Genomic DNA, 27,446 nt, shown 5'->3' with positions numbered 1-27,446 from the left:
GTCCAAGAACTGGACTACCTGATGATGTGGTAACATAAAAAATTTATCATCCTGACATTGAGTCAATTTACTACTCCTGAAGTATAAAGGCATCAGTGAGTTATGCCGGTTAATCAAAATGCATGCTGATAAAATCCCTCATGGTCATATATCCATTATATATGTTGTATTTTATGGAAACTTTCTGAAAGTTAAAACTGAATAATTCCTAATTTTCCTGTGAAACAGCTCAAAGACGAATAGAAAAAAAAAAAAGACATAAATAGATGTATCTATAGTGGCTTTAAAGCCATTTACAATACCTCTTCCAAATACAGAACAGTAATAAAGATTTAGTTAATTAGATAAAGCTTACCTATTGCTTCCCAGCAAAAGTAGTTCGAACCAGGAGCCCAGAGAGTTTATACAATTGGTATCCTTGGAGGGGTTCAAGCCTCAGGTAGACAATGGAGCAACTGAGCAGCTCTGATGTTGTTAATCAACTCATTTCTAGTTGGAAGTTGTACAGGAGACCTCCAGAGATCCCTTTCAAATGATGTTTGCACAGTGTTTTGATTCAGCTAAGTGAAAGATCTCATAGGATCTTATTTCTATGTTTGTGAGTTCATATGGTTTTGCCTTTATAACTGTTGCTGGATTGGACAATTGTATATACCCTGAGCTTTGGGCATCCAGGGGATCATATGGATGACCCACATAAAGAACAGCGCAGAAGACTTTGGAAAGATTGATTTATTTTTATTAGTGTTATGGTTATTTCTTCAAAGTAGTTGAGTGAAGGTGTATTGGTGGTGAGCAGAGTTTACATTATGTAAGGAAAAGTAGTTGAATGAAGCTTAAGACATAACTAAAAAATTCAATGAGAAAATATTTTTTATGAAACCATCTCAGTTCTTTAGAAACTACAGTGTTTTAATAAAAGACTATTTTCAGGACTAAGAAAATATGTCGTGTATAAATGCACATGTAACACACATACATATAAATGTGAAACTATATATCCTGCGTAAATGGAAAGATACTATCTAGAATTTCATTTGCAAAGCAAAATCACGCTGCACTTGTCTTCATTAGAATATATCCATGGAGACAAGAAGCACGCACAGCATCTATATGTCTACATTTAGTAGGTTAAAATTGAGACAAGTCAGACTTTTATCCTTATTAAAAAGCATTTTGGCTACAGGGAACATGCTCTTGTGCTTTATCAGGTAGCAAATATTAATGAATTTCTGAAGATTACATTTATTGAAATTTCTCATTAGAAGAGTTTTCTGCAAAGAAAAGCATTTCTGATAACAAATAATATTATGCCGTTTAATTCCATGAGAACAAAGCAGAGTGTTATGAATTCAAGATTGAGGCTTGAAACAAATATGATGATAGAAAAAGATTAGAGAATTGAAGGAAATACTAATGTATGTGCTTCATTACATACCGCATTTGTTTTAAAAATAGTAGCCACTCTGAAATCCAAAGCTCACCTAATACTGTAGTTACGGCTTCAGTCCAGCTTGTTTTCCTGTTCCAGGCCATGCTGAATGAGATGGGAAGAAAATGAGAATATTATGACTTCCTGATACACAAACTGTACCAGCCCTCCAATAATTAGCAAGGCCTAGAGAGCATTCTTACATACCCTAAGGTATGGTCCTAAAGGACTATTCCTACTAAAATTACTGTAAAGAGAGGACTTCAGTGCTAGCTTATGTTCACTTCTTTTCCTGTCTTACTGCCTTTAAAGGAGATGGTTTGGGACCAAACTTCACCATTTTGTATTAAATAAGAATTCCTTGCCCCTAGGGCATTCTCAGTTGGCCTCCTTAGTGCATAGCACAGATTTGCTAATAGGTATATCTTGTGGCTTTAAATAAAAATCAGGTTTGTTTCTTCCACATGCAAATATGGAAAACTGAATTTGCGTAATCACAGATTTAAGACACAATAGGAGTTTTTGGACTGTTTCTTGTGCAGAAGTACATCTTTGGCTCTTGCAATTATTTAACTTCTTGATTTGGATAGTGGTGACACTTAATCTCACTTCTAAAACTATTATCAGATGTTGCTTTTGCAGATGTTAAAAGAATAACAAGTTCAGTTCAGATTCATAAATTTCTTTCACTTTAATTATAGTTCTTGACAACCTGAGTTGCAGATGAGTAACACATACATAGAAACACGGACAAGGAGACATAACCTCAAGGGAAAAAAAAAACATCAACAGGTTTTCCTAGCATGAGCAGAATCAATTGTAAATACTAAACAAAACAGCTTACAACAAAGTCTTTAATAAAACTAACGATGAGAATGTATGTCCATTAATTATAGCCTTTAGGAAGAGATCAAACTGAGTGAGGAAGGTTAAAAGTTGCCTGATATCTTTAACCTCTGAGATATTTTCTTCCACACTTGGAACATATTATTATTACTATTATTATTATTTATGAACCTCATAGGAGAAAAGGAAAAATATGTCTGTTCTTACATCACATCATTAATCTTAGATAACTGAGAAGCAGCTGCATCAACAAAAGGGATTTGTTTTGTATAATGTATTCAATACACTGATATTTTCAAAGGAAAAAGTAGCCAGTATCAGAAAAATCAATCCTAACCTTTTTCTGTTATTCTCAAATGCTTTCTTTTAACATAATTCCTTTCTAATTTTGACTAATACGTCAACAAAATACTTTGTGAACTAGGTTACCAGGTAGGTAATAGTATGACTAGAAAACACGACAAAACATACAAGTGATTTGTCCTAAATCTCATCAAAGACCCAGTTAGAACTCTATAAAACTGGATTAGAGCATCAATATCTGATCTAAAAGGCTGCAGAAACATTTTCATCCTTTTTCATACCTGCAACTGGATTCAATGTGCCCATTGTCAAAAAATAGAGAAGTTACAGCTTTACTCAGTCTGAGAGGGGATGTTACATATTTCATAACTCCCTAGCTATGACAGATAATGAATGAAAAAGATTTTTCCATTCATCAATCAAGCTGATCCTCTACAGCAACAGGACATCTTTGGGGCAAAGGCGTGTCAGTGTTAGGGTCTTAAACTTTTATGATATGTGTCAACTTGGCATTTTTACATGGTCTTTTCAAGTTGTTTCCTTTTCTGAAAATATATCAATTTTTACCTTCTGTAGGTATACCAGTAGTACGTATAATATTTCTGCATCCTTGATACTCTTCAGCTTTTCACAGTCTTACTGTGCCCAAACTTCATAGACAGCAGCTACCGGTACCTTAATGGTGCCTGCCCATTCCCCATCGTCTGTCCATCTTTTTAAGCAAGAAAGCAAGCACTTTGGTGTTTTTTTTCCAACAGATCTTTGATGTCAAACTGAACATGGACTTTTTTTTTTTTAACTTGATTTCTAGTGCCCGAGTGCAAATGGTTAAATCAATAAACCTAATCTATGTTTACATGGTTTTCTTATGCTGTTAAGCTTAACTTATGTCCCCTAAGAAAATATTTTAGAGCATTAAAGTCTTAATTTACTATCTCTTTGCACTTCCATCCATTCATTTCATTAACCTTAGTTATATTCCTTGGAATACTTGGAAGATTTCTCTCCCTTCTTGAATGTATATACACTTTTAAAATGTTTTCAGTTCAGTATATTCTTTCTCTGCTCTTTTTGACTGTTTAGGCAAGTAACATGTTCTAGTGTATGTTCACAAATCAGTCTTATTTTTTGTTCTTCCTTTAATTTTCTCTTTATCATCTATAGATATGACCTAAGCAGGTCAAAACAAGATTTCAGATTTGAGCAGTGCTAGTCCAAAATACCATCTCGGGTATTATCTGCTACCTAATCTATTGAACTGTTTATATCATATTATCATGATGGAATCTACCATATTTCTCCATATTTCACATCTTGTGTTGTCACTGGAGAATGTTCTTGGCCATACTCTGTCTTCCGGAATTTAATTGTGCTACTTCCATCTGTTTCTATTCCAATAAAAGACAGTTTATTTCTTTTTAGGAGATCTTAAAACTGCTACTACAAGTGTATATTTCTCATATTTAAGGATATATCTTCTGAACATCCTTCTCTTAATCAGAATGAGTGAGCTTGCTTAGGCTTCATGAATATATTCACAATATATTCCTACTTTATTTGGCAAAAACAACTGTGGTGCAATAAGCGAGTCATAGGTTACCTAAGTCATGAATTAACTGAATTTTACCTCGTACCTTTTATCATAAAAGCCTTGAAATGTTGGATTTTTCTTTTCTCTTTGGCAGACTAGTAGACATACATGTTAATAAGGAAAAGATATAATACAGGGCACCAGAGGTGGTTTTCCTCGTCTGCCTCCATACATGTAAATAGCTTGAAATCAAGATGATGTAATGAGAAATCAGATAGACATATGTTTAATTCAATTATGAACTGAAATTCACAGCACTATCATCGCTTTGCATTGCTCAGATGCAACCTAGTTTCGCATTGTGATCCTGAAGTTATATATCATCTCTAACAGTCACAATAGTTCTTCATTTGGTCAAATGAATTGGCCGATTTGTTGAGTTTTCAAATCCACAAGTATACTAGTTTAAAGTAGCATCTGCAGATACTGCAGGAGTAGATTATGATAAAAGTTTTGAAGGTTAAGAAGAAAAATACTTGACTTCTGTTTTTGGGTGAAGTGACTGGTACTAGGCATTAGTCATACACTTTCTTTTTTGAATAGAAGGAAAGGAGAGAAAAACAAAGAGCACACAAACAGAGCAGAGAATACACATTAATCATTACTAAGACTGGAAAAATAATCATGATTAGATTGCAATTTGCATGAACCTTGTAGCAACAAAAAGCCTAAGGGAAAACGTCAATATTAGCTCTGTGTGCTTACAATACATATTCTTAAAAGATATTTAAGGAGCATTCATTTTTCATCTTCCAAAAAGTAGGATCTTATGCTAGCACTCTTTGCTGCCATTGAATAGTCCCCCATTCTCTGAGTAGTTTGATTTAGTGGAGTTAGGTTTAGCAGAATGTACTATTTTTTTTTTCCAATTTAGTATACAGCTAGGTTTTTAAGAAAATTCCGGTGGATAATATAAGCAATTATGTTTACTCTCAAACCTACTTTTCCAGAATTTGGATGATAAAAATTCCATTTACAATAAATTAGAACAAATATCCCATTTTAAGCCTTCCGGTTTCAATTCTTGGGAAGTTTTTTTTTAAAAACTGTGCTTCAGCCTGTAAGGCTGTAATTGTCTAAAAATGTACAGTCTTTAAAACATCACCTCTTTGAAATTTTGTTGATATTTTCTGGAAGTGTGCTCTGTAAATAAATATATGCCTAGAATTTTTATACTTCCCTCACTTGTTCTTTCAGCACAGTTTCTCAGTTCCTAGTTTCAATGTGAGAAAAATGTAATTCTTTCCTGACCTCCTTCATATAGTGGTGGAAGTGGCCTGCCCTCTGGCTTACTCCATTCAAGGGTCAGTCCAGAGGGCTGGATTGTGTAATGTTTATTCAGCACTGGTGGCCACAAGTGTAAATCCAGTTGTAGTCACTGAAATTTCAGCCACTTGCATCAGTGTTAATATTTCTGTGCAGTTTGGCTGTTCAAAACCATACACAAAATAATGCTACACAGAAGTCTATCAACCAAATTTATGCCCGATTTGATGTCAACCAGCTTTTAATGGGGACAGAGCTTTCTTTCCTTTCTGGTTTTCATCAAAAGGTATCCCCTTTCCCTATCAGCAAACCCTTTAGGGCTTGCATGCTCAACCTGTGCTGTGGGAGCAAGTGAGAGGAACCACCAGACAGCAGGGTTACTCATCGTGGAAGAGTCCCTGTTTCCTTGACCAAGCATAGCTCCTTCAGCACACGTTTTCCTCTCTCCTCACCTCTACGCTACGGAACAATATTTCTCTTGCTCTCTCTCTCACTATCTCTTTTCTGTATCTCTCGGAAATCAGACTGGAGTTCAGAGCACTTTCACTACCTTTTATGAGGTAGAGTGTGATGTCATAGATGGGGGCAGGGCTAGTCAACTTTCTACCCACCCACCCACCTGTGCTGAGGGAGCTACACTTGAGACCGGAAGCAGTGACTCCTCGACGGTGAGTAACCTCCTGTCTCATCTATATCTTTAACTCTCTCTATAGATCTGGGGGTGGAGGGAAAAGACGTGAGAATGGGGGATTTTTTGTCAGCTGTTTGGTTTTGTTAAATTAACCATAGGGCTCACAGAATGAATTGCATGTGTTGTCTTAGTCACCTGTGAAGAATCATTTCCTTTGTGTTCTGAAGTCCTAGAGTTAATGTCATCTGTAAAGCAATGATCGCATTTCTTTGCAGAGGGGGTCCATTTGCTGGTGGTTAAACTGATCCTGCAATGTTTATCTTGCATTTTGAAAAGTCAGACTCTGGACCCCTTGATCGCAATTGTTTATCTTCCATGAATTTAATTGCAGTAGTGCTGGGCCATCATTTTTCTAAAGTATTTGTGATTCAAGACAGATGGTGTTATTTCTATATTTGTCATTGTTAATTGTGGATAATGCCTGCTTATACAGGACAAGATTTTTATTTTCTATATTCTCTGTTACTTTTTTATGTGCTTTATCTAGAATGTTTATGAAGCTATGTATTGACAATAGACCAATTATAAGGCCTATTTTATAGATGAAATAAAATTCAAAAGTAAATTGTGGAAGATGTAAAATCAAGCGGGAAATCAAATCCCAGGGGATGTCACTGAGATTTAACCATTGAAATGTTAAATCAAAGCATTTGATTTTTTCTGTCGTAAGAACTTAGGATAGGCAGGGATATTGCTAACTGAATTTCTTGGTCTTTTCTCATATCACTACCTAAACATTACTGTTTTACTTTAAAGCACTATCTTGTTACCTATTTCCTGTCACTCAAAGTATTATTGCTTCACTGTTTTAATATCCCTCAGCATTTTAAAAAAGACAAGATGGACTACGAAGATCTTCCTTTCTTATTCTGCCTCTTGGGTATCTATTAAAGCTGTCAAGATGTCAAAGCTCTCATACTAAAGGGCAGAAGAAAGATCATATGAAGATTTTGGGCCCTGGGGATACCACAAATCTTGCTGTTCTTGTTCATTTAAAGCTCTTTACCAGCTCCGTATGGGGTCTTGTCATATCTCAGTGAAAGACAAAGACAAAGGGAGTGCAACCACAGCCTTTTCAGCAGAGGTGGTCCACAGTCTGATTGATGAAGTACTTCTATTTTCAGGTGACCAGGTGGCTTTGAGGAATTGGGTATAGGATGCAGAGCATTCCGTCTTCTGGTCAGTGGCATGTATTGGGGATTGGTCAGTAGTGATGGATTCCTCCCTGAAGACTCAGAGATGCCCTTTGTATCAATGCATAGGAAATCTGAATGAAATTCTGGGAGGATGAAAATCTTGTTTACAAAGCTACGAAAACTTTCACCAATGACTGTTTCCCTTCCTGTCAGAGAGAAAATAAGGACAAAGAATATAAAAATTATCTCCCTGACAGGTACTTTTCTACCTTTGAATAATGTGTGCAAGCGGTTTTATTATTACTGCTTATTCCTTTAGTGAACCAAACATTGAGGTCTCCAAATCTTCCTTTGCAAAGCCAAGAGCTTGTCTAGCAAAGTTAGCTTCCCTTGCAAACTTTGGTCTTTTCAATAGGAAAGGAAAAGCAGATTAGTCAATCTCTAATGTTTCCCTGGGAAAACTTTATAGCAATTGCTGCTGTTAAAGACAATTTAAGGTTTGTTCTTTTCAAAGGCAAATGCTTTGAGGTAAAGCACATCTTTCGCTGATGAGTTTACAAAATTATCTTTGCACATAATTATTCTCGCATAATACAGGAGACTAATTCTTGCACAGAATTGGTGAAACATAAGGACCAACTGTACAGTGCCCCTAAACTCACTTCAATAATATGAAAGCATGTTGGTGGCATAGAGAAGGAAACTTTTTAAAAGTGCCATAAGGATTGGGAACAGGAAATCAGAATTGGTATCATTCAGCAATTATGGTGAATTAGAGATAGTGATCAGCACTGAAGGGATATCAATCCAGAGAAATTTGCTCTCTAAATGTATCTGGTAAGATGAGCAAATTAGCAGTTGGCTGACTTATACGTGGAGGAGAGTTTGTAGACGGAATGATATTCAGAATGACATAAACTATTGCAATAATTAACCTGGAATCTGCCTGTGCCAAATCTGACAACAGATTTTTGTCCATGCAACCCCAGGATGTGAGTTTGCCTGAGCAACTTAACACTGTGAGAATAAATAGCCTAATTTTACATTTACTGAGCTAATTCCCCTGTGAAATTATTGTACTGGTAGCTGTGATTAAAAAAAAATTAAAATATCTAAAATGCACGGATTCCTGTATTTTACAGCTTTGGCTTAAATATGTATTCAGGCAATTGCGATGTTTGTTTTAACTGTGTATGATTTGCGTCCACATAAATTAAAGTAAAATATAGTAAGGCTTAGATTTCAGCTGATTTTATTTAGTGTGTAATATGAAAACTTTTAAAGCAAATATCTGAGCAACTTCTTCCAATATATGCTAATTTAAATGAGTTAAATCCTCATAAGTGTTTTGCAAACTGAAAGTTACTTTACCGTAAGGCTTCTTAAGAATTGTGTTGTTTTATGTTTGCAAGCACACTGTGTGTTACTGACTCAAAGCCAAACCAGTAACTAGTATATTTATACCTATGTATTCAAGGAGGTCACCATTTAAATTACAGATTTGTTCCTCAGTCATACTGTCAAGGGGTGAGCAATACTTTAATGATGTAAGATCACATAAAGGGATCAAACATTTTTTTCCAGTATGATTAAGATAGCTATATAAAATTCCCAAATTTTCCGTATTTGCCAGGCTGATTTCTCTTACAAGTTGAATTAAAACTTTGTGGGTTGGTTCTTACCTTCTTTTTCTATATGAGAAGTGAGGGAGAGCTGTGAAATGCACCATCTGTTCACAAACCGTGTCAGCTGGCAGATAGATGTGCATCACCCTGCCCTCTCTTACTGCAGTTTTAACACCATTGACTCAAATGAATTACTTTTGGTTTAATCTTGTTTAAGCAAAAGAAGTCGCAATGATAGTGCACAGCATTCTAGAGGACTCTTTGTGTTGATTTAGATTGCAATCTTTTTTAACTTCGACCTCAGCTCATTAGAATTGTCAACAAAAAATGCTCAATAGTATTTGGACTGAGTACAGTGGTTGGAGGAAACTAGGACTGCCTTAACATTGGAACAGGTTTCCCAGAGAGGTGGTGGATACCCCATCCCTGGAAACATTCAAAGCTAGGTTGGATGAGGCTCTGAGCAACCTGATCTGGTTGGAGATGTCCCTGCTCTTTGCAGGGGGGTTGTACTACATGATCTTTAAAGGTCCCTTCCAACCCAGACCATTCTATGATTCTATGACTTTTTGTTTCTGGGGCAGTTGCATCTCAAAGACATTAAACATGATTCTGTTCAATCATAATCCTTTGGATTTTTATCAGTTCCATCTGAGGGTCTCAAAGTAGACATGATGGTATACCCTCGTAAAACTGAAAACAGGAGCAAATTTTGTCATTATTTCCTCTCTGCAAATGAGAATATGAGCCACACTCAAGGCAGAAAAGATCTATAGAATCATGATGAGTTTCAAATATACATCCTCCTTCAAGGCTCAGACAATTTTCAAGGCAAGCATTTCTGTCTTCCATTCTGTTTTCCAGTTTCCACTCTAGATGACCAAATAAAATTTAAAAAACTAAAAAAAAAAAAAAAAAAAACCAGGAGAAAGAGTTCACTATAATTAAGAAGCGTGATTTGAAAATGATAGAGTTGGGAAGAAATCTTGCAGTAACAGGGGGAGGCTACCCCACTCAAGCTGTGCAAAACACGAGAGCAGGTCTATAGTGTGATGAAAACTGAGCACTTTATTGTTCTGAAAGATTTTATTTGAATTCTGAAGAGTTTTTGCCTATTATCTCCATTGCTAAGTGGAGAGTGATTCATCTATCTGAGTGTAAACATCTACATCTGAGACGCTCACTCCAGGCTTCCTTTATAATTAGTAGAGATCAATAGCCATTTCTAGAGAGCAGATATTCTCGTTTCAGGTAGGTGCTGACAACCAGTTAGATTAGTAACATCTTATAAAATTACAGAGGCGTAGACAGGTGAATTAAATCATGTATTCAGACAAGCAGAGAGTCAGGGGGTTTAGCCTTGGGGGTTTTTTGAGGATATATATGAATATGTAAGTGATGTAAACTTTCTTTGAACTTAGCTGCTGGAGAAAGGAAACTGCCTTTTTTTTTTTTTTTTTTTTTTTTTCCCCAGACAGAAATATTTAAATTATTTTATAAGGAGGATCTATCTATATAAAGTAGCTCTCTCAGGGCCCTAATCTCATTACTTTCTGTAGGCTGGAGAGATTGATATGTTTTGTAGTACGTTGTTTCCTCCCATTTGACACTTGGGGACCAAAAGAGAAGAATTAAGGAAAACAATCTCAAAACTACTCATTAAGTTTGTTTGAATTCTTGGACTACTGAGTCAAATCCAAGGACAATTTTTTTTCAGATGTTGAGCACCTCTTCCAGATTCAGTGTACTATATTTATGATTTTAATGCAGTTTAGGATCTCTACATATAATTTAAAAGATAAGGTACTCTGGCCCATCTCCATAGGAAATAAACCCATGAAAGGTTTCAAGTGCTCCATGGTTCCTGCTTTTCTCCACCACGCATAGAGGGAGCCTGGAATGCAATCGTCCAGCACCTGGAATTAGGTAGGATGAGTGCAGGATAAGACTTCATTTATAGAAATGGAAACTCTGAAAACCTTGCTTAGGTCACCAAACACCTCATCTCAATGGTTTTTATAAGCACGCCTTGCCTGCATTCCTAGATAAACTGTTCCATTATAGACATCTGAAAAAAATGCTTCTGGAGGTTCTAGTGCCACCAACTATAAACAGTTCTTGGATCCTGACTAATATTAAAAGACATTCAGTCACAATTTTTCTGATGCAAAGTAAGTACAGACAAATCTATAGATAATCATGACTAACGTACAGTATTTAAGCTAGGTAAGAGCTTTGTAAGGGAAGAGCCGGTGCAAATGCTTTTTCTTTTCACCATTCTTCTAAATAACACCTGAATTTATACCTTCATCTCCTTTACAGAAATTCTGGATTAGAGGGAAGATTTGGAGATGTGGTTGAATTAATTTGTTTTTCTGTAGGGAAGATTGTCTTGAGGTGAAAAGCACAGAAACTGTTTGGGTTATATGAATCATTGAGGCTATGAGTACTTTTGCATTTGTTGTTCAGGGAAAATAATGCTATCTACAGTACTGAATCGCAGGAGAAAACAGAGATCGAGTAATGAGGATTTCCTAACATGAATTTTCTGAAGATAGTGGTACAGGACTTAACCAGCTTGAGTGAGCTATTAAATATTTGTCAATAATTTATGATATTTTTTTCCTCCCTTCTACAGTTATTCAGTTTTTCCCTTCGGATAAGATGCTTGCTTTTGTAACAGTGAAAATGAGATTGGCAGTATCATCTACACTACTCTCTTAGGTGCATTTAAATGTACACGGAAGAGAAGGCTAAGAGGAGATACTATTTTCTACAACTACCTAACAGAAGGATCTGGAAGAGCCAGATCCAGACTTGACAAAGGTGCATAGTGACAGGAAAAGAGGCAACAAACACAAATTTCAACATGGGGAATTCCGATTAGATATAGGGAAAAACCATTTTACCTCAAGGGTAGTGAAATTCAAGTACAGGGTGGAGGTCTCTAGTCCAGAGATGTGGGAGACTATCCATCCTTGAACATTCTCTGAATCTGAGCAAAATCCTGAGCAACCTCGTCTAATTCAATTTACTTTGAATGGGGCATTGAACTAGATGACCTTATAAGGTTCTTTTAATCTTAAAGTATTCTTCGATTACATCAATATTTGCATAATAGAATGTGAGTAATAAAAATGAGCCTTTACAATTCAGGACAAGATTTTGCTCATTCTATTTTGTCCTTAATTTGCAGTCATCTTTGCTTCTTTTTTCTTTGTGAACTGCAACAGCTTTAACCGTTGTTTCTGTTTTCTTGTAGTTTCATTTGTTTGTGGTGTCCAGTAATTCTTACCTATTTTGCTAGTTTTCAATAACATTTAGTGCTAGCTAAGGTTAAAAATGTAATGAACAAATGCATTCACAAATCGTACATTCAGTAATTGACCAGAGAAATAACCTTCTAATGAGGAACATTTACTCTCTAGTAAGGAACACTTACTGAATGTTATTTAACCCTTGATTGAGTTGGTCAAATAAATAGAACAGTTAATTGTGAGTAATATATTTGGAATAAAATGTTAGAATTTCCTTAAGAAATTATTTGCCAAGTATTATTAAGCTAGCTCTGTCAGTGCTGGACTTTCCTGAAAAGCTGAAATGGGCATCTCCCTTGAAGGCTATCACGGAGATTCAATTTTGTTTCTTTATTTCATCGCATACTGTTGTGAAGTCTGGGGAATCAAACAGAGAAAGGAGTGTTTTCACTGATTGAGTTGAGCAACACTGCAAGGACCCTCAGTTCCAAGGAAGTAAAAGCCTTTTAGCACCTCAGAAGTGATCAATATCTTGAATGATCAAGCCCTTTACCTGCTTTTATGAGACATAAAATATACATGAATGACAGCAGGTAAACGTTAGGAAGCAAGGAACGATGGTCCTGGTACTATCTTCCATTCTACAAGAGGATTTTGTTTTATTCATTTTGACTCTGTTTGATGCATTGTTTCCAAGTCCTTGCCTGAGAAAAGCCACCTATGTCTGTACAGCAGCTATCTTCAAAGTGTCTCGGTGCTGACCTGGGCCAGAGTAACTTTAGAGATATGAAGCTACCTGAAGGAACAAATTTGCCTCAAAATATGGCAGATCCTCACAGCTGAAGACAGGGAGATAACTCACATACAGATACGTGAGTATCTGTATCACATACAGATAACACTCTGAAATTTTAACAAATTAAAAAAGAAGTTGGGAAAATATCACATTTCTCAGCATTGCAGTCTGAAATCCTGCATTATGCTGCTTTTGTTTTTGTTTTCACTGTGACAAAATCAGGAGGAATGGCAGGAAATAACACATTATCATGTAAAGAATATAGTGTTTCTATGCTTTATTGACATTTTTAAGCCAAAATCTCCTGCATTTTATGACTGAGAGTACAATTTCCAGCCAACCAAACATGATTTGGACTCCCTTCAGGTAAGACTGTAAGAATTACATGCTTTTTTTGTTGTTGTTATTATACCCATTCTCTAGATAAAGAACAAAAAGTTTGCTTCCAAAACTCAATTTGAAAGAGCATTAGATTATTTTGGGCTTTTAAAAATGGTACCTATCTTCAAATTACATACAAGTTAGAACTCAAGTCAGAAGTAGGGAGATCAGTAGCACAGACTAATTTGATATCCTATATTTCCTCTTTCAGATTTAACTGCAATTGGATATGAAAGTGGAAATTTGTACTGAGATGCTTTTGACAGAGAGCTGTCTGCACTTTTCTATCTGTGACATCAGATCCAGACAATGTCATATCTTGTGTAGGCTTCTGGCGTATGAATTCCTGTTTAAAATGGTGTATAGAATCCTGGTGATACACAAGCCACTTACGTAAAGTTTTGCATTAATGACTTTTTTATCAGGCCTGACACTGAGCTCTGACAGACATCTTACTCTAATTTTCTTCAGTAAGCCTCATGGCAATATATATAAAAAAAAAATCTTAGTTACAGTTTCAGTTAGCCTATCCTGTCAAATATAATTTGGACTTCATCTTTGTTGCAGCCGGTTTATCTTCTCCTTGAAGATTAGGTAGCAGCCTATCTTCAAACCAGTCATATGGAATTCTGTTTCCTGTTAATCATCCAAGAATTCAGATCATTCCATGGGACAGAATGATTTTGAAGTTGTAAATGTGATTGTACTAATTTTGCAACTGTGATGGCAATCGTATTTTTTGTCCATGACATTCCAATGTAGACATCATCCTCCAGGCATTAGTTCTATGCGGAATGAGGCAGATTTAGATGAAAAAACCCTGGAGCCATCATGACAGGAGACTCATCCCCTGGTTTGTCAATTGTAGTTTGATGTAGAGAGTGTTTCTTCCTCTACATTCAAAATTAGCAAAGAAAAAGTAGTATATGCTATCATAATGCTGGCAAAGTTGTGGGGTGAAATCCTGTTCCCATCTACAAAACTCCTTTGACTTTGTTGTCTGAGGATTTCTTCCTTGGTTCCAGATGTCTGGACATTCAGACTGATGTCAAATATCCTAATTCAGTAACAGACTCTGAAAGTTTTGAGGCATTGTTGTAGCATGAAAATGACTGATAAAACAAGCTTATTTAAAAAATTCAATGCTATATGTGATTGCTTGTCCTTAGAGTTTTTCTGGTATATGATATGAATTGTACTGTTTTGGCATCTTTTTCCTGCTATGTGGTGCCAGATAATGAGCAGAAGAAAAAGAACAGGTTCTGAGATTTTTTTTTATTACAGGTCAACATATTTTCCCCCATTAAATTCTGAATAGAATGCAACAATATATTAATTTAATACTAAATATTGAGGAAATAACCTACATTGTGTTTGGTATCTACAAGAAAAATTGTAAATTTTGTGTTATAGCAGTAATGTCATACTGGATAAATATTTTTTGACTGTAAATACAGTTGATGAATAGAAAAACTTTAATATTTATCAGAAATTCCAAAATACATTTTTATTCTTTGGGACCTAACAGGCTGGAGAGTAGTCAGTAATGATTTTATTTTGCAAAAAGGATTGAGTAGCATTTTGGATGCTTATGGAGATACGAAAGAGATGCAGGGCTCCTGGTGTTTCAGTGAAGTAGCCTTTATGTCTTTCTACAATAAAATTAAAGTTTTTTTGGTAGGAGTACTGGGTACATTTGAGGGCATTTAGGTGGTATTCCTTAATTTTACAGGGTTAATACTCTTATTTTATTATAAACTTAGATTACTTCTTCAAATCTCTTCATTTAGTGAAGGACGTATACGCCCCCCCCCAATTTTAGTGATATCCAGTGTTGAATTGTATTTTGTGATTATATCTATATTGATTTTAGTTTCGTATTAGGAATTCTCATCAAAGCAAATGAACTTGTATATCATATTATCTTTTATCCTTTTTTTTTTTTTAAATAGCTTGGAATAAGTAAATCAGCTGTATAAATGCATCTCTACAAATTTTCTGTATTATATCTGTTTAGCTTTTACCCAGAATGTCAGTATTGGGAGTATTTTTGTATGTTTATACCCTTTCAAACTGGCATAAAGCGGTTGGTAACCTGTTGACCTTGTAAATTAAACATGTGTTTTGAAATGGCAGTAGTCCACAGAAGATACTCATAGTTCTTGGTATACTTGTGTGCTTTGTTGTCCTCAGAGATGTCACCCTTTGTTAAACGCAACCAAACGGGCTTGGGAATCCCTCTGGGTTTCTTACCTGTAATTGAAAAAATGCAGATGAGGACAGTTATTCAGTGAATTGGCCACGTATAAAACACAACTACCCCCAGAGTGAATTAAATATTCAACATGTATAAAGGAGCAAGTTAATTGCAATCAAATGTGAAAATAGACAATGCTATTTTATTTATGTAGCCACAGGTTCCTGTCTAACACCATTATGACCATGTTAGATTCCAAATAATGACATTTGTGCATTAATAGAATTTCAAATATGTAGGATAGTTTTCTCACAATGGACCCATATCTAGAAAACACCTTATGCCATTTTCAAGTGACTGACTGAAATATGGCTTCAGCCATTGCGTAGTAGGGCTGAGAAATAGCAGATGTCTCCTACCACAGGGACGAGTGCATCTGAATAGCAAACAGGCCGTTCTTGCATTGGCTGTCACTAATAGCGTCATGTTTTATGCATGAAATGTGCCACAGAAATGTAAGACACAAGTATTAATAATAAGATCTTTTACTTACATGTATCTTACATACGTATGTAGGACTGGATTTACTATTAAGCACAGCTGAGAGAAAAATGTTCTATTTCATAAGAATGTCAGCTGGGAAAATGGTTTTCAGGATTCACCCTCCGGCTTGATAATTACTTCGTGTAACCTTAGTTACTCTAGAGGATGTTAATTGACTTTTGGTTTGTGATAACAGCAACTGTACCTGCTTTGAAAAGTAGGAGAAGCGGGGAATGCACCCAGAATTCACAGATAGCCGGGCTTGGCAATGCCTTAATTGCCTGCTAACAGCATACAAATCAAGTCTTAGCCAAGAGTGTTCAAAGGATTACAGGTTATTTTTCAACCTGTTAAATAAATGATAGTTGCTCTTCCCAGTCTGTAAAAAGTAAACTGGACTAAATTCTATTTATCAATAATTACTAATTTTTCGTATTCATACATTTCAAGGTCAGTATGGGCCATAGTTATCATCGAAGCTCTCTCCCTGCAGAACTGATGCATAGGCTCCCTGAATTAATGTGCATTAAAAATGTCCAATAGTTCTGCTTAAACTGGAGTGTACATATTAAGCAAAAAACATCCAATATTGATTTCACAATTTCTAGAGATAGAATCACTATCTTTCCTGAGTTCTTGTGATTAATTAATATCGCTGCTAAAAATTTTCAGCTAACTAATAACTTGCTTCACCTTTCTGCCATTAAGTTCTGTTTTCTCTTTGTCAGATCTATTCAGCTTGAAATATTATCAGCATTCTGTTACTATGGACTTGCTGACTTTGATGAACTCATTTTTTAATCATGCATTTCCTTAATGGAAAAAATAGAGCTGACTGAATCTTTCCCATAAAACATGGCTTTTGTTTTTGAGGTTCTTTAAATTCTTTCCAATTCCTCAGTGTTGGTCTTGTATTGAGGACTCAGTAGTCGGTAACTGTGGATGCACTGTAAACTGAATATGATAAATTAACTTATTTGATCAGTGTCCTCCTTACTGTATACTCAAGGAGTGATTTCCTAGGATTTTGCATAGCATAAAATTCCTTCTTGTAAGGAATAAAAGTAGAAGTAGGTATCATCTGCTATAAACTCAGCCAAACTGAAATAATAGAATTGTAGAACAGTCAGGGTTGGAAGGGACCTTTAAATCTGCATTTCTGACTTTCACCAGCTTATTAGATGTCAATCACTTGCCCTCTATGATTTACCACTTTCCCAAATGTTTTGTTATCTGCAAATTCCATCACTTAAGTGACTTTTTCCCAGGTTTTTAATAGAAATATTAGTACTGTAAAGTTGAAAAATGGTTTCTCCTAGAGCCCACTGCAAAAGTCACTGTTTAGCAATGATTTTTTTTTTGTGTATACATACTTTTGGAAACTTAGCTATTAGGGAATTTTGAATCATTCTGTATGTACAGTGTTAATTTTGTATCAGCTGAGTTTTTAATCAAACTGTCATGTACTACCAAGCAAAACACCTTCAAAAGGTCCAATTATATCAACAGCATTATTTTAAGCAATCCAAATTTTAATCGCATCAAAATATGATGTAGTTTACTTTGAAAATATTTTTACCCATGAAACCATTTCTTTTCTCCCTTTTTTTTTTGTGGATTCTGTCATAGACATTGCATTATTTTATTTGAGAGTACTGTCAGCTGAACTGGCCAATAATTTCACAGGTCATTCTATTTGCACTGCTCAAATATTTCCAGACTAGGAACTACCTACAATTCTTTTTATGTCTTCCCTAATTTTTCAAGGTTCATTAAAATCAACAATAATAATATAAAACATTCTTAAACAACCAGTTCTTTTGAAACTACATATACTATATACTTGCTCACTGGAAATACAGATTTTTTTTTTTTTTTTTGGTCTATTTCCCTTACTTTTTGTAGTATGTTTCTGATTATAAATATGAAGATACCTCTGGAAATTAAATTTTTTTCTTTCTAGAAACTGTGGTATAATTCTTCCCCATTACAGTGGTGTGACAATGCAGGGAGAACAGAGGGGGAACCCTGAAATTATCTTCTTGGCAGATAATAGGCTCTGCTGCTCCAGTGTTCCAACCTTGCATTCAGTAATTGCAAAGTTAGCTTGTAGCAAAATCTTCTTAATTTTTTTTTCTTCCTTGGGTATCTGGCAGTTGAAACCTGTATAAGTGACCGGCTCCAGTGCAGTGATTCTTAGGTTCTTTATGAATTTTGAGTTTTCCCTAGCGTTCTCTGTTCTTGGAGTTTTATGGGCCAATAACCCAAGTTTATCTCTTATGTTTAAGAGGGCTTTTTTCCTATATGGAGACAAATGTATTTGCAAAGAGATCTAAGTAGCCGAACGCTATTACTTTGTATAGCAAGTCACAGGCTCTGTTGGCTGTTAGCATGGAAAGCTATCGTTATATTCGTAATTCCTTAACCATTGCTAGGCAGTGAAGTTTGCCTTCTGTACTGCACAATAATTTCTTAGTGGTACTTTTATATGAAATGCTAATTTTCCTTTTTTTTTTTTTATTAACATTATCTGTTTGGAAAAGTCCATATGTTTCTGTGCCCAGATTTTGTAAGGAATTAATGTACCAAGGGCTTGATTCACTGCTGCCTCGTTCCAGCTTTACGCCGCTGTAGCTCTGCTGATTACAAAGCACAGCTTAAAACTGAGGTAACACGGGGGTGTAGTAAGATCTAAATGTTAATTGGAATGATGTTCATTCAGTTTACTGAGCCATGATACAAGCAAGGAGCTGGAGGCAATAAGAAAATCACTGGAAGTGCTTGGGTAGTCAAATTGGGTGCATGGGATGGCTACCAGGAGATTTTGGAGAACACTCAGAGCCTAATACTGTTATCGGGTTTTTATGTCTCTTTTCAAGAAGGACATGGGCCAGTTGGAGAAGGTCCAGAGGAGGGCCACGAAGATGATAAAAGGGCTGAAGCACCTCTCTTATGAGGACAGGCTGAGAGAGTTGGGACTGTTCAGCCTGGAGGAGGCTCCGGGGAGACCTGATAACGGTCTTCCAGTACCTCAAGGGGGCCTACAGGAAAGATGGGGATAGGCTGTTTAGTAGGGACTGTTGCAATAGGACGAGAGGTAATGGGTTTAAAATAGAGGGGGGTAGATTTAGATTAGAAATTAGGAAAAAATTTTTTACGATGCGAGTTATAGAACACTGGAACAGGTTGCCCAGAGAGGTGGTGGAGGCCCCATCCCTGGAAACATTCAAGGCCAGGCTGGATGAGGCTCTGAGCAACCTGATCTGGTTGGAGATGTCCCTGCTCCTTGCAGGGGGGTTGGACTAGATGACCTTTGAAGGTCCCTTCCAACCCTAACCATTCTATGATTCTATGATTCTATGATTCTGCTTCCAAGACGTGAAAGCACTTTGCAATATGAATGGATATTAAGGGCAAGGACTAAGTATCTGCATGTTAAAATGTGATTAATAATGGTGAAAACAGGGAGCTTTTATCCACTATAACAACAGATTGAAACCAGAGATAATTAAAATGACATTAAAATATCTAACGTGGTTTTCTAAGAGACGTCATTGCAGTCTGCATCCACTCTTGCAGAAGTACATGCTTCTGCACACCCTTATCAATACACTCCATAAAATTACTCATGTGTTTAAAGATGCAGATTGCATCCTTTGTATGGTTTTAAGCATCTATTTGAGGTACCTCCTAATTTCAAAATGCTCCCTTTGATCATTCTGTTCCTTAATATATGCCCTACATAAAACAGCGAACAGAACTGTTTTCATAAAGAAATACTGGAAAATGTGAAGCTATTAGAAAACTTCAACAAGTAGAATTAATTCAGGAACGTGCAATGCAGGCTTGATCCCAGTCAGTTTATCCACATTGATTATGAAGTAAATGCTATTTGATTGTTTCACGTTATACTCAATATCAATCCACCAGTGTTTCAGAAATAATATTTTAACAATGAATAATGCTTTATTGCAGATCTCTGCATTGAATTAGAATATCCTAATTTAATAGAATATGATCTGTTATTTGCCAACAAATGTACAGATTGCCTTATAAATCATGCAGTAGTGTGGTTGTAGAATAATACTATACTGAATTATATTTCATTACTCCTTATTGAGCAGTCATGTTTCTGCCATATAATGTAATTTTCCATCTTTTAACTTAGTTTCTTTTACTAACAGAAAATACAAATGAGTCCTGATGAAAAATATTTACTGGGGGCAGGCAATTAACTATGCGTTTCAGGGAATGGCACCAAGTACGTGAAAATCATTAAAATGCTTTCTTGTTTTTCACCTCACTGTGTGTAGCTGTTTATGTATTTAATGAATCATAATGAGTATAAGGCCACAGCTGAGGAAATAAAAAATAACAGGTAAGTCTATAGATTAATGTGGTTCCAGACATAGGCTTTCTGTAACATCTATTCTTATTGACATCAGTCACTGACACTCCAGAAAGAGGTTTCTCCTGAATTCTTCTTCTGTTAATGATTCAAAATGCTTAAGGTTAAGTATAATATGTTTTTTGTTATTGCCTTATGAGTATTTATCCTGGTTACCTTGCTTAGAATTCACATTAAGGAATCATATGCTTCCAAAATATGAAGCAGGAAAGGTTTGGAGAGAGACAAGCCTTTTGTACTAATTAAAAATAGCTAAGAACTTACTGAGGAAGTGGGGTGGAATTAAAGCGTTAATACTACATCCAAAATTGTTTCTACAAACTGGGAAGGACTTATAAAAAATTGAGGCAGCTTCCATGATAGAAGTGAAAGGCTTTGTCACAAAGAGTATATCCCACTTTGTCAGTATTTCGGGGAGGGCTAATTGAACATCCTAAATAGTAACCTGGCTTGTTACAGTACTTAAAAGCCTATTTTTAGCACCTATGAGGACGTCTAGTTGGATTTGGCAAGTGCCAGATTCATGTTTTGGAACATTGAGACATTGCTTTGGGAGTCCCATTATATGCTTAAATCCTTCTGAAACGTTTGGCCAGGGTATACACTTGATTTCAGTGTATGATGGAAGCTTGCTGACTGGAATTCCCAATGGTTTGAAGTTCAATAAATTCCAGAGGACCCTGGAACTTCAGACAGACTCATGCATGGGAGAAACACAAGGGTATATGTACGAAAAGCCTGGTAATCGCAAAGTAATATTCCTTGTGAACAGAAGTAGCTCACATATTACAGTAACTACAAAAACCTCCAGTTAACTGTTTCATCTTTTTATTTCTTTAGGGGTTTCAAAATCTCTTTTCATCTTTTCAGATGGGATTCTCTAACAAGCTCAGCACTGGCCTCATACTGTTCCTGTAGACATCATTGGGGGTTTTATCCTGGGCTTAATAGGAATAATTAGAACAAACCTGAAGACTTGGGAAAAATCCCTGTTGACCTGTTTTGCAGTTTCTGTCATGTAAAAGTAAATTTTTAAAGGTTTAAATGAGAAGTAATTTTTTTTTTTTGTGAAAAAAGAGGCAACTTCTTCACCCATAGAAAAAGAATCAATAACAAAAAAAAACCCAGACAACACAAACTTTTCCTTTTAATTATTAAAAAAATTAATGTGAGGTACCAGTCTTACCTTTACAGTGGGGTGCATATTGTTGGCGGTGCTTGTTACTGCAAGCTGCTTGATTAATCCTGAGGGAGAGGATGCATTTCATCTTTAACAACATCTGAGAGTATCCAGACTTCAGTCAGGAAATGGTCCGGTGAACCAGTCATGGAATAACCTTGCTGTATTTCATTTTCTTTTATATTTGTAGCTGGACAGTGCCACTTCTCTCATCCAGGCAGCTAAAAATCTGATGAACGCTGTGGTCCTTACAGTGAAAGCATCATATGTGGCTTCTACTAAATACCAGAAGGTCTATGGTACTGCCGCAGTGAACTCACCAGTTGTATCTTGGAAGATGAAGGCCCCTGAGAAGAAACCTCTAGTAAAGCGAGAAAAACCAGAAGAATATCAGACAAGAGTGAGAAGAGGTTCCCAGAAGAAACATATTTCCCCTGTACAGGCCTTAAGTGAATTTAAAGCTATGGATTCATTCTAAAACACTAAGCTTTACCAGGAGGGTTTTATATTCTTTTTGTATGCATACCTGCCGACTTGTATGCGTCTGGCATGGGGTGGGGGGAAGCAGTGTCAATTTGCATGCAACCTGAGACTCTGTTGAAGTAACTAACTTTCTGCAATGCCAAAATTTAGGGCATTCTCTTCTGATGTTAAATGAACTTATTCCAAGCTTCCTTTTTAAACTCAACTATAGCATTAAATTGGCCAAAGAATTTGCATCACGGAGGTAACGTGTGGGTTAAATAATAAATTCAAGTCTAAACCCAGAAATTTTTATGCATGCAAGAAACATTAGGTTGGCAGGTATATTAAGTGAAAAAAAAAAAAAAGTGGAATTGTAATGGTAGACCATAAAGCTTGTATTGCTTCTGTTCCAGTGCAAAAATGTACTAGCCAATATGCTTAAATGTGTGGCCCAATAATGAAATGATATAACTTTTAAGTCATCTTCATTATAGTATGTGAATTTTTAAAACAAATACAAACTAATTCATCTTAAAAATGCTTCTTTTAAACCATATTTCATTCTTTATATTCTAGTAGTGTTATGATTGCTCACATTTCAATTAAACCCATTAATATGACCAGAGGTTTACTTTTGCCAATTGAATTCCTTATGGTGGAGTATGAAGCACAATATGGTGATTGACATTGCCTTTTATATTATGATTATTCTTATTATATTAGTACTAGAAGACCTGGTGGTGGAATGTTTAGAGACACGAAATCTGACAATGTGAGAATTTAGAGGCAAATATGTAGGTGTAGCTTGGATTACAGGTATCTGACATACCATTGTAGCCACTAACTCAATAAACTCATTTAACCTTGGAATCCTCAGAATGGTTTGTCTTTTTTTAATGCATGGATGTCTCCTGCATCATAGTTGATGTAGACAGGGACTAATTTTGCCTCAGGCTTCCTATTTTTTCTTGGTTTTGTTTGGTGAAGGAAAGACAGCATTATATTCATTTTTTCTTTTTTTTTTTTTTTTTTATAACCAGGATAGCCAAACATGGTCAGTGAGTCAAAAACAGAGTTTAAATATGAGACAGTTTTAATCCTCAATACATATGAGACATGTGTCAAGTGTGGGATGAAGTTATTTGTTTAAATACAACACCATAGAAACAGTATAAAGACAGTTCAATTTATTAAGCTTAGAAGGTTGGCATCTCAGAACCTTGTAAATCATCTATTGTGCCATACTGTATAGACTTGTATAAAGACCACCACTCAAAGAAATGCACTATCTACTTTTATTCCCTTTTATCCCCAACAATTGGCTTAATTACAGAGATTGTGTTACTGTTATGAAAAGGTCTTGGTATATATGAAAATAAAACAATAAGCATGTATTTATTTTTTCTTATAATTAAATACTAGCAACTTAAGAGAACATTCATAACCTCATAAGGGATTTGAAACACTGTGATACTCATTGAGGCATACCCTAAGTGACATGTATAACCCTTACAGAGTCTTTGAGAGATGTTTGGATGCTTGTCTCAGATACGCTGGTTGTTCCTCAGAACAGCAAATCGCCAAATTTTGTTCTATTACCCTCCTACACAATCTATATAAAGAAATGTACTCTCAGAGGCCTTTTAGAAAATTACTATTTTTGCTTTCCTTAGTTGTACTGTATAATAAAAAGGTTCCCCGATCAGAACTGAAGACTGTACACATGGTCAAAATACATTGGAAGATGTGGGGAAGTCCTTGAAGAGCTTTCCCTATGTGGTGGTTTAGCCCCAGTCATCATACAGTTTCTTGCTCACCCTCCCCCTCCCCAGTGGGATGGGTCAGAGAAATTGGGAAGAAAGGAAAACTCGTAGGTTGAGATAAAGACAGTTTACTAAAATAGCAAAGGAAAACTACTAATAATAACAGAATATAAGGATATTAAAATATACAATGTGAACAATGCACAATTTCTCACCACCCAATGTCCTAATGACTGCCCATCCCGAGCAGCGATCACAGAAATGACACTGAGCAACAAGGAAAGGAGGGAGAGGGAGCCAGCAAGGTTGAGGGAACGATGCCAGCGAGCAAGCAAAAGAGGCAAGATGGAAAAATGGAAGGTGGATGCCCCGCTTACCATGGGGGACCCCCAGTTATATACTGAGCATGATGTTTATGGCATGGAATACTCTCTTTGGCCAGTCTGGGTCAATTATTCTGTCTGTCTTTCTCCCAGCTTCCTGCATCTGCAAGACTTGGCAAACTGGACAGTGTCCTTGGTCTCATTAGCAACAACTGGTGTCATCAGGGTGTTTTATCAACATTCTTCACGTACAAAATCCAAAACACACCAGCTACTGAGAGCAAAATTAACTCCATCCCTGCCAAAACCAGGACACCCTATAGTGCTCTGTAGTCTGGCATAGACTGGTATTACTTGTGGTACCAATAAACTATCAAGAGTAACTGGGATCTTTACAAATGAAATTGCAGAGACTAAAGGTAAATATTGAGTTTAAAGAAAATGTAGTAATTAACAGACAAATAACAATGTCCCAGCATGGTGCATGAAAAAAAGAAAACAGACAATTCCCCACAAATAAAAGTAGCACTTTTTCAGAAGTGTTTTGCTCTAAAACAGTAATTGATTAAATGAAGAGTTGCTTTAAAATTATATTGTTGCTATAAGAGCCAGCTGAAACTTAGAGATGTTTAGAAGCATGTAGACAATGAGATCTATGAACATGTGTCGTAGTTCAGCCCTGACCAGAACCAGACTACGCAGTCTCTCTCTCACTCCCCTCACCCTCCGAGAGAACAGGGGGAGAAGATATAAGGAAAACGGCTCGAGGTTTGAGATAAGGACAGGGAGAAATCCTTAAAGTTACCATCACGGGCAAAACAGACTCGACTTGGGGAAAACTATTCATTTATTACTACAAACAGCAGGATAATGAGACAGAGAACAAGATAACCTCCCTCTACCCCTCCCTCTTCCCAAGCTTAACATTATCTCTACTACCTTCCCCTCCCTGAGCGGCACAGGGGGGAAGAGGGAATGGGGGTTGCGGTCAGTTCATCACATGTTGTTTCACGCCGCTGCTTCATGGTTGGGGGAAGAACTCCTCACATTCCTCCCCTGCTCCAGCGTGGGGTCCCTCCCACGGGCCACAGTCCTTTGTGGAACTGCTCCGGCGTGGGTCATCTCTTCCACGGGTGCAGTCCCTTCAGAACAGCTATCCCAGCGGGCCCTCCATGGGCCACAGCCTCCTTCAGGCATCCACCTCCCCCGGTGTGGGGTCCTTCACAGGCTTCAAGTGGATCTCTGCTCCTCTGTGGACCTCCATGGGCTGCAGGGGGACAACCTGCTCCACCATGGTCATCACCACAGGCTGCAGGGGAATCTTGGCCAGGAGCTGCATTACTCCTCCCCCTCACTTCTGAACTGACCTTGATGTTTGCAGCCGTTCCTCACAACAGGCTGGTAGATGTCTCTCAGGATCTTTTTTACATCTTATTCACTTCTCATCTCCTCTCCACTTCTTACAGCCAGGCTGGACCGAGCCAGACCCAGTTGGCTGTCTGGTGAGAGGCCAGAGGGTGAGGCCTGCAAGGCCCATGAGGCCTGCACCTCCCCCTCTGCGCCTCTGCCCCTGCTCAGCTTCTTCACATCTTCTCTCCTCTTTTTTTTTTCTGTTTTCCACTTCTTAAATACATTATCGCAGAGGCGTTATCACGGGACATTCTGCTACCAATTGGCTAGGCCTTGGCCAGAAGCAGGTCCGCCCTAGGCCCGGCCGAGTCCACTGAACAAAGGGGAGCGACTTCTAGCAGTTTCCTACAGAAGCTACCACCTTAGGCCCCCCCCCCCATTAAACAAAACCACGACAACATGTCTTGTAGAGTGTTCGCTGATTAAGGCTCTTTGGCTAGAGAGGCAGACTGTAATAGAAGGAATCCATTATCAGTCACTCAGTCAACATAGTGATGGTGACTGCAAAATGTGAAGGAAAATTAGTCTGTGAAGGTAAAACCTGGAATGATACTGAGCAACTTAGTTCACATGAATTAGTGTCCTACTTCAGGATGAATTATTTGCCTTTTGAAGGAGTCCATCTATGCTCTAAATATCTTTATGGTAGCATGATAAAATGTAGTGTTGATAAATGAAATGTAATGCTCATGAAAACAAGAACCAAAAACCAACCATAACATAGTGTCCAGCTCATGTAGTAAAGCCAACAGAATGTTAAAACTGATGAGAAGAGGTTAAATAGAAAAAGAAGAAAATATTGGATGATACTATACATCAGGGATGTGCGTACGTTTGAATACGTCATGCAGTTTTTATCAATTCGTCTGAAAGAAGAAACTGTGTAGGCTGGAAACGTACATGGAAACATGAGAAAGGTTACTAAGTCTGGAATAAGGAGAGACTGAATAAGGTAAGAGCTGCCAGTTTCTTCAGGGTCATCAGTAGTGAGGCTATGAGATGAATAAATTAGGAACAAGTAATCACTGGTTCTTATAACTCAGAAATTAAGGGTGACACAATGAATTCTCAAACAGCAAGTTCAATATTAAGAAAAAAAATACCTTTTTTTTAAAAAAAAAAATAAGTTGTGGAATTCATTTTCACAATGTCACAGCTGCCACAGTGATAACAATTCCTTTGACTACACCAACCAAGAATTCAACCCACGCACTTTCCATCTTGAAATCTTAGAGTATTAAGTCTAGGCACAAAAGTATTAAGTGTAGGCATAAAATAATGTGTGTGGGTTTTGGAAATTTTCACTACAGCCAGAGCTCCGCTGGCGTAAGGGAGCTCACATCACCAGCACAGCGTAAGGAAGAACTGCTGAACCTTCACAGGCTTTGATCAGAAAGCCACATCTGTTTCTCCTGACTATCACCTTGGGTCACAAGCCAAATGTATGGTTACCATACATATCCCTGTATACATACAACCTGGAAAATTTTATTTTCAAATTATACCCACAATGCAAGAGAAGCAATTACATGGCTGTTTCTAGAAATTACAATTATATGTTTCTTGACGAGACAATGTAGTTATTTTAAAATATTTTTTTTGCTTCCAGCAGATGAATGTCCAGCAAATGACTGGTTTGAAGATCAGTGTAGAGGCCACACAGGCATCCCTGAGCTCGGGGCAGTTTCTATCCTAGTGTGGTCTTCCGTGCTGTGTTTACTGTTCTTGTTATTCACATGCCAGGATTTGATTCTTCTTGATGAGAAACTAGAAGCTCAATTTACGAGAGTGAGTTATATGCTTCTTCCAGAAATGGCTGTATCTTTTGACCTG

At 36.8% G+C, this 27,446-nt stretch overlaps 1 protein-coding gene across 1 annotated transcript in view; it reads left to right on the top strand.

Moving 5' to 3' along the window:
* CTNNA2 (catenin alpha 2) overlaps positions 1-22,987 on the top strand; it is a 495,930-nt gene extending 472,943 nt beyond the window's left edge. The window contains exon 18 of the mRNA XM_086747020.1: positions 21,843-22,987. Coding sequence (XP_086603146.1) covers positions 21,843-22,130 — 288 coding nt within the window. The 3' untranslated portion in view covers positions 22,131-22,987. The remainder of the gene's footprint in view (positions 1-21,842) is intronic.
* The last annotated feature ends 4,459 nt before the right edge of the window (positions 22,988-27,446 follow it).

The sequence above is a fragment of the Chlamydotis macqueenii genome, chromosome 4 (genome assembly GCF_036417535.1).
Source record: "Chlamydotis macqueenii isolate bChlMac1 chromosome 4, bChlMac1.mat, whole genome shotgun sequence".
Lineage (NCBI taxonomy): Eukaryota > Metazoa > Chordata > Aves > Otidiformes > Otididae > Chlamydotis > Chlamydotis macqueenii.
This window is presented reverse-complemented; position numbering and strand designations above follow the sequence as displayed.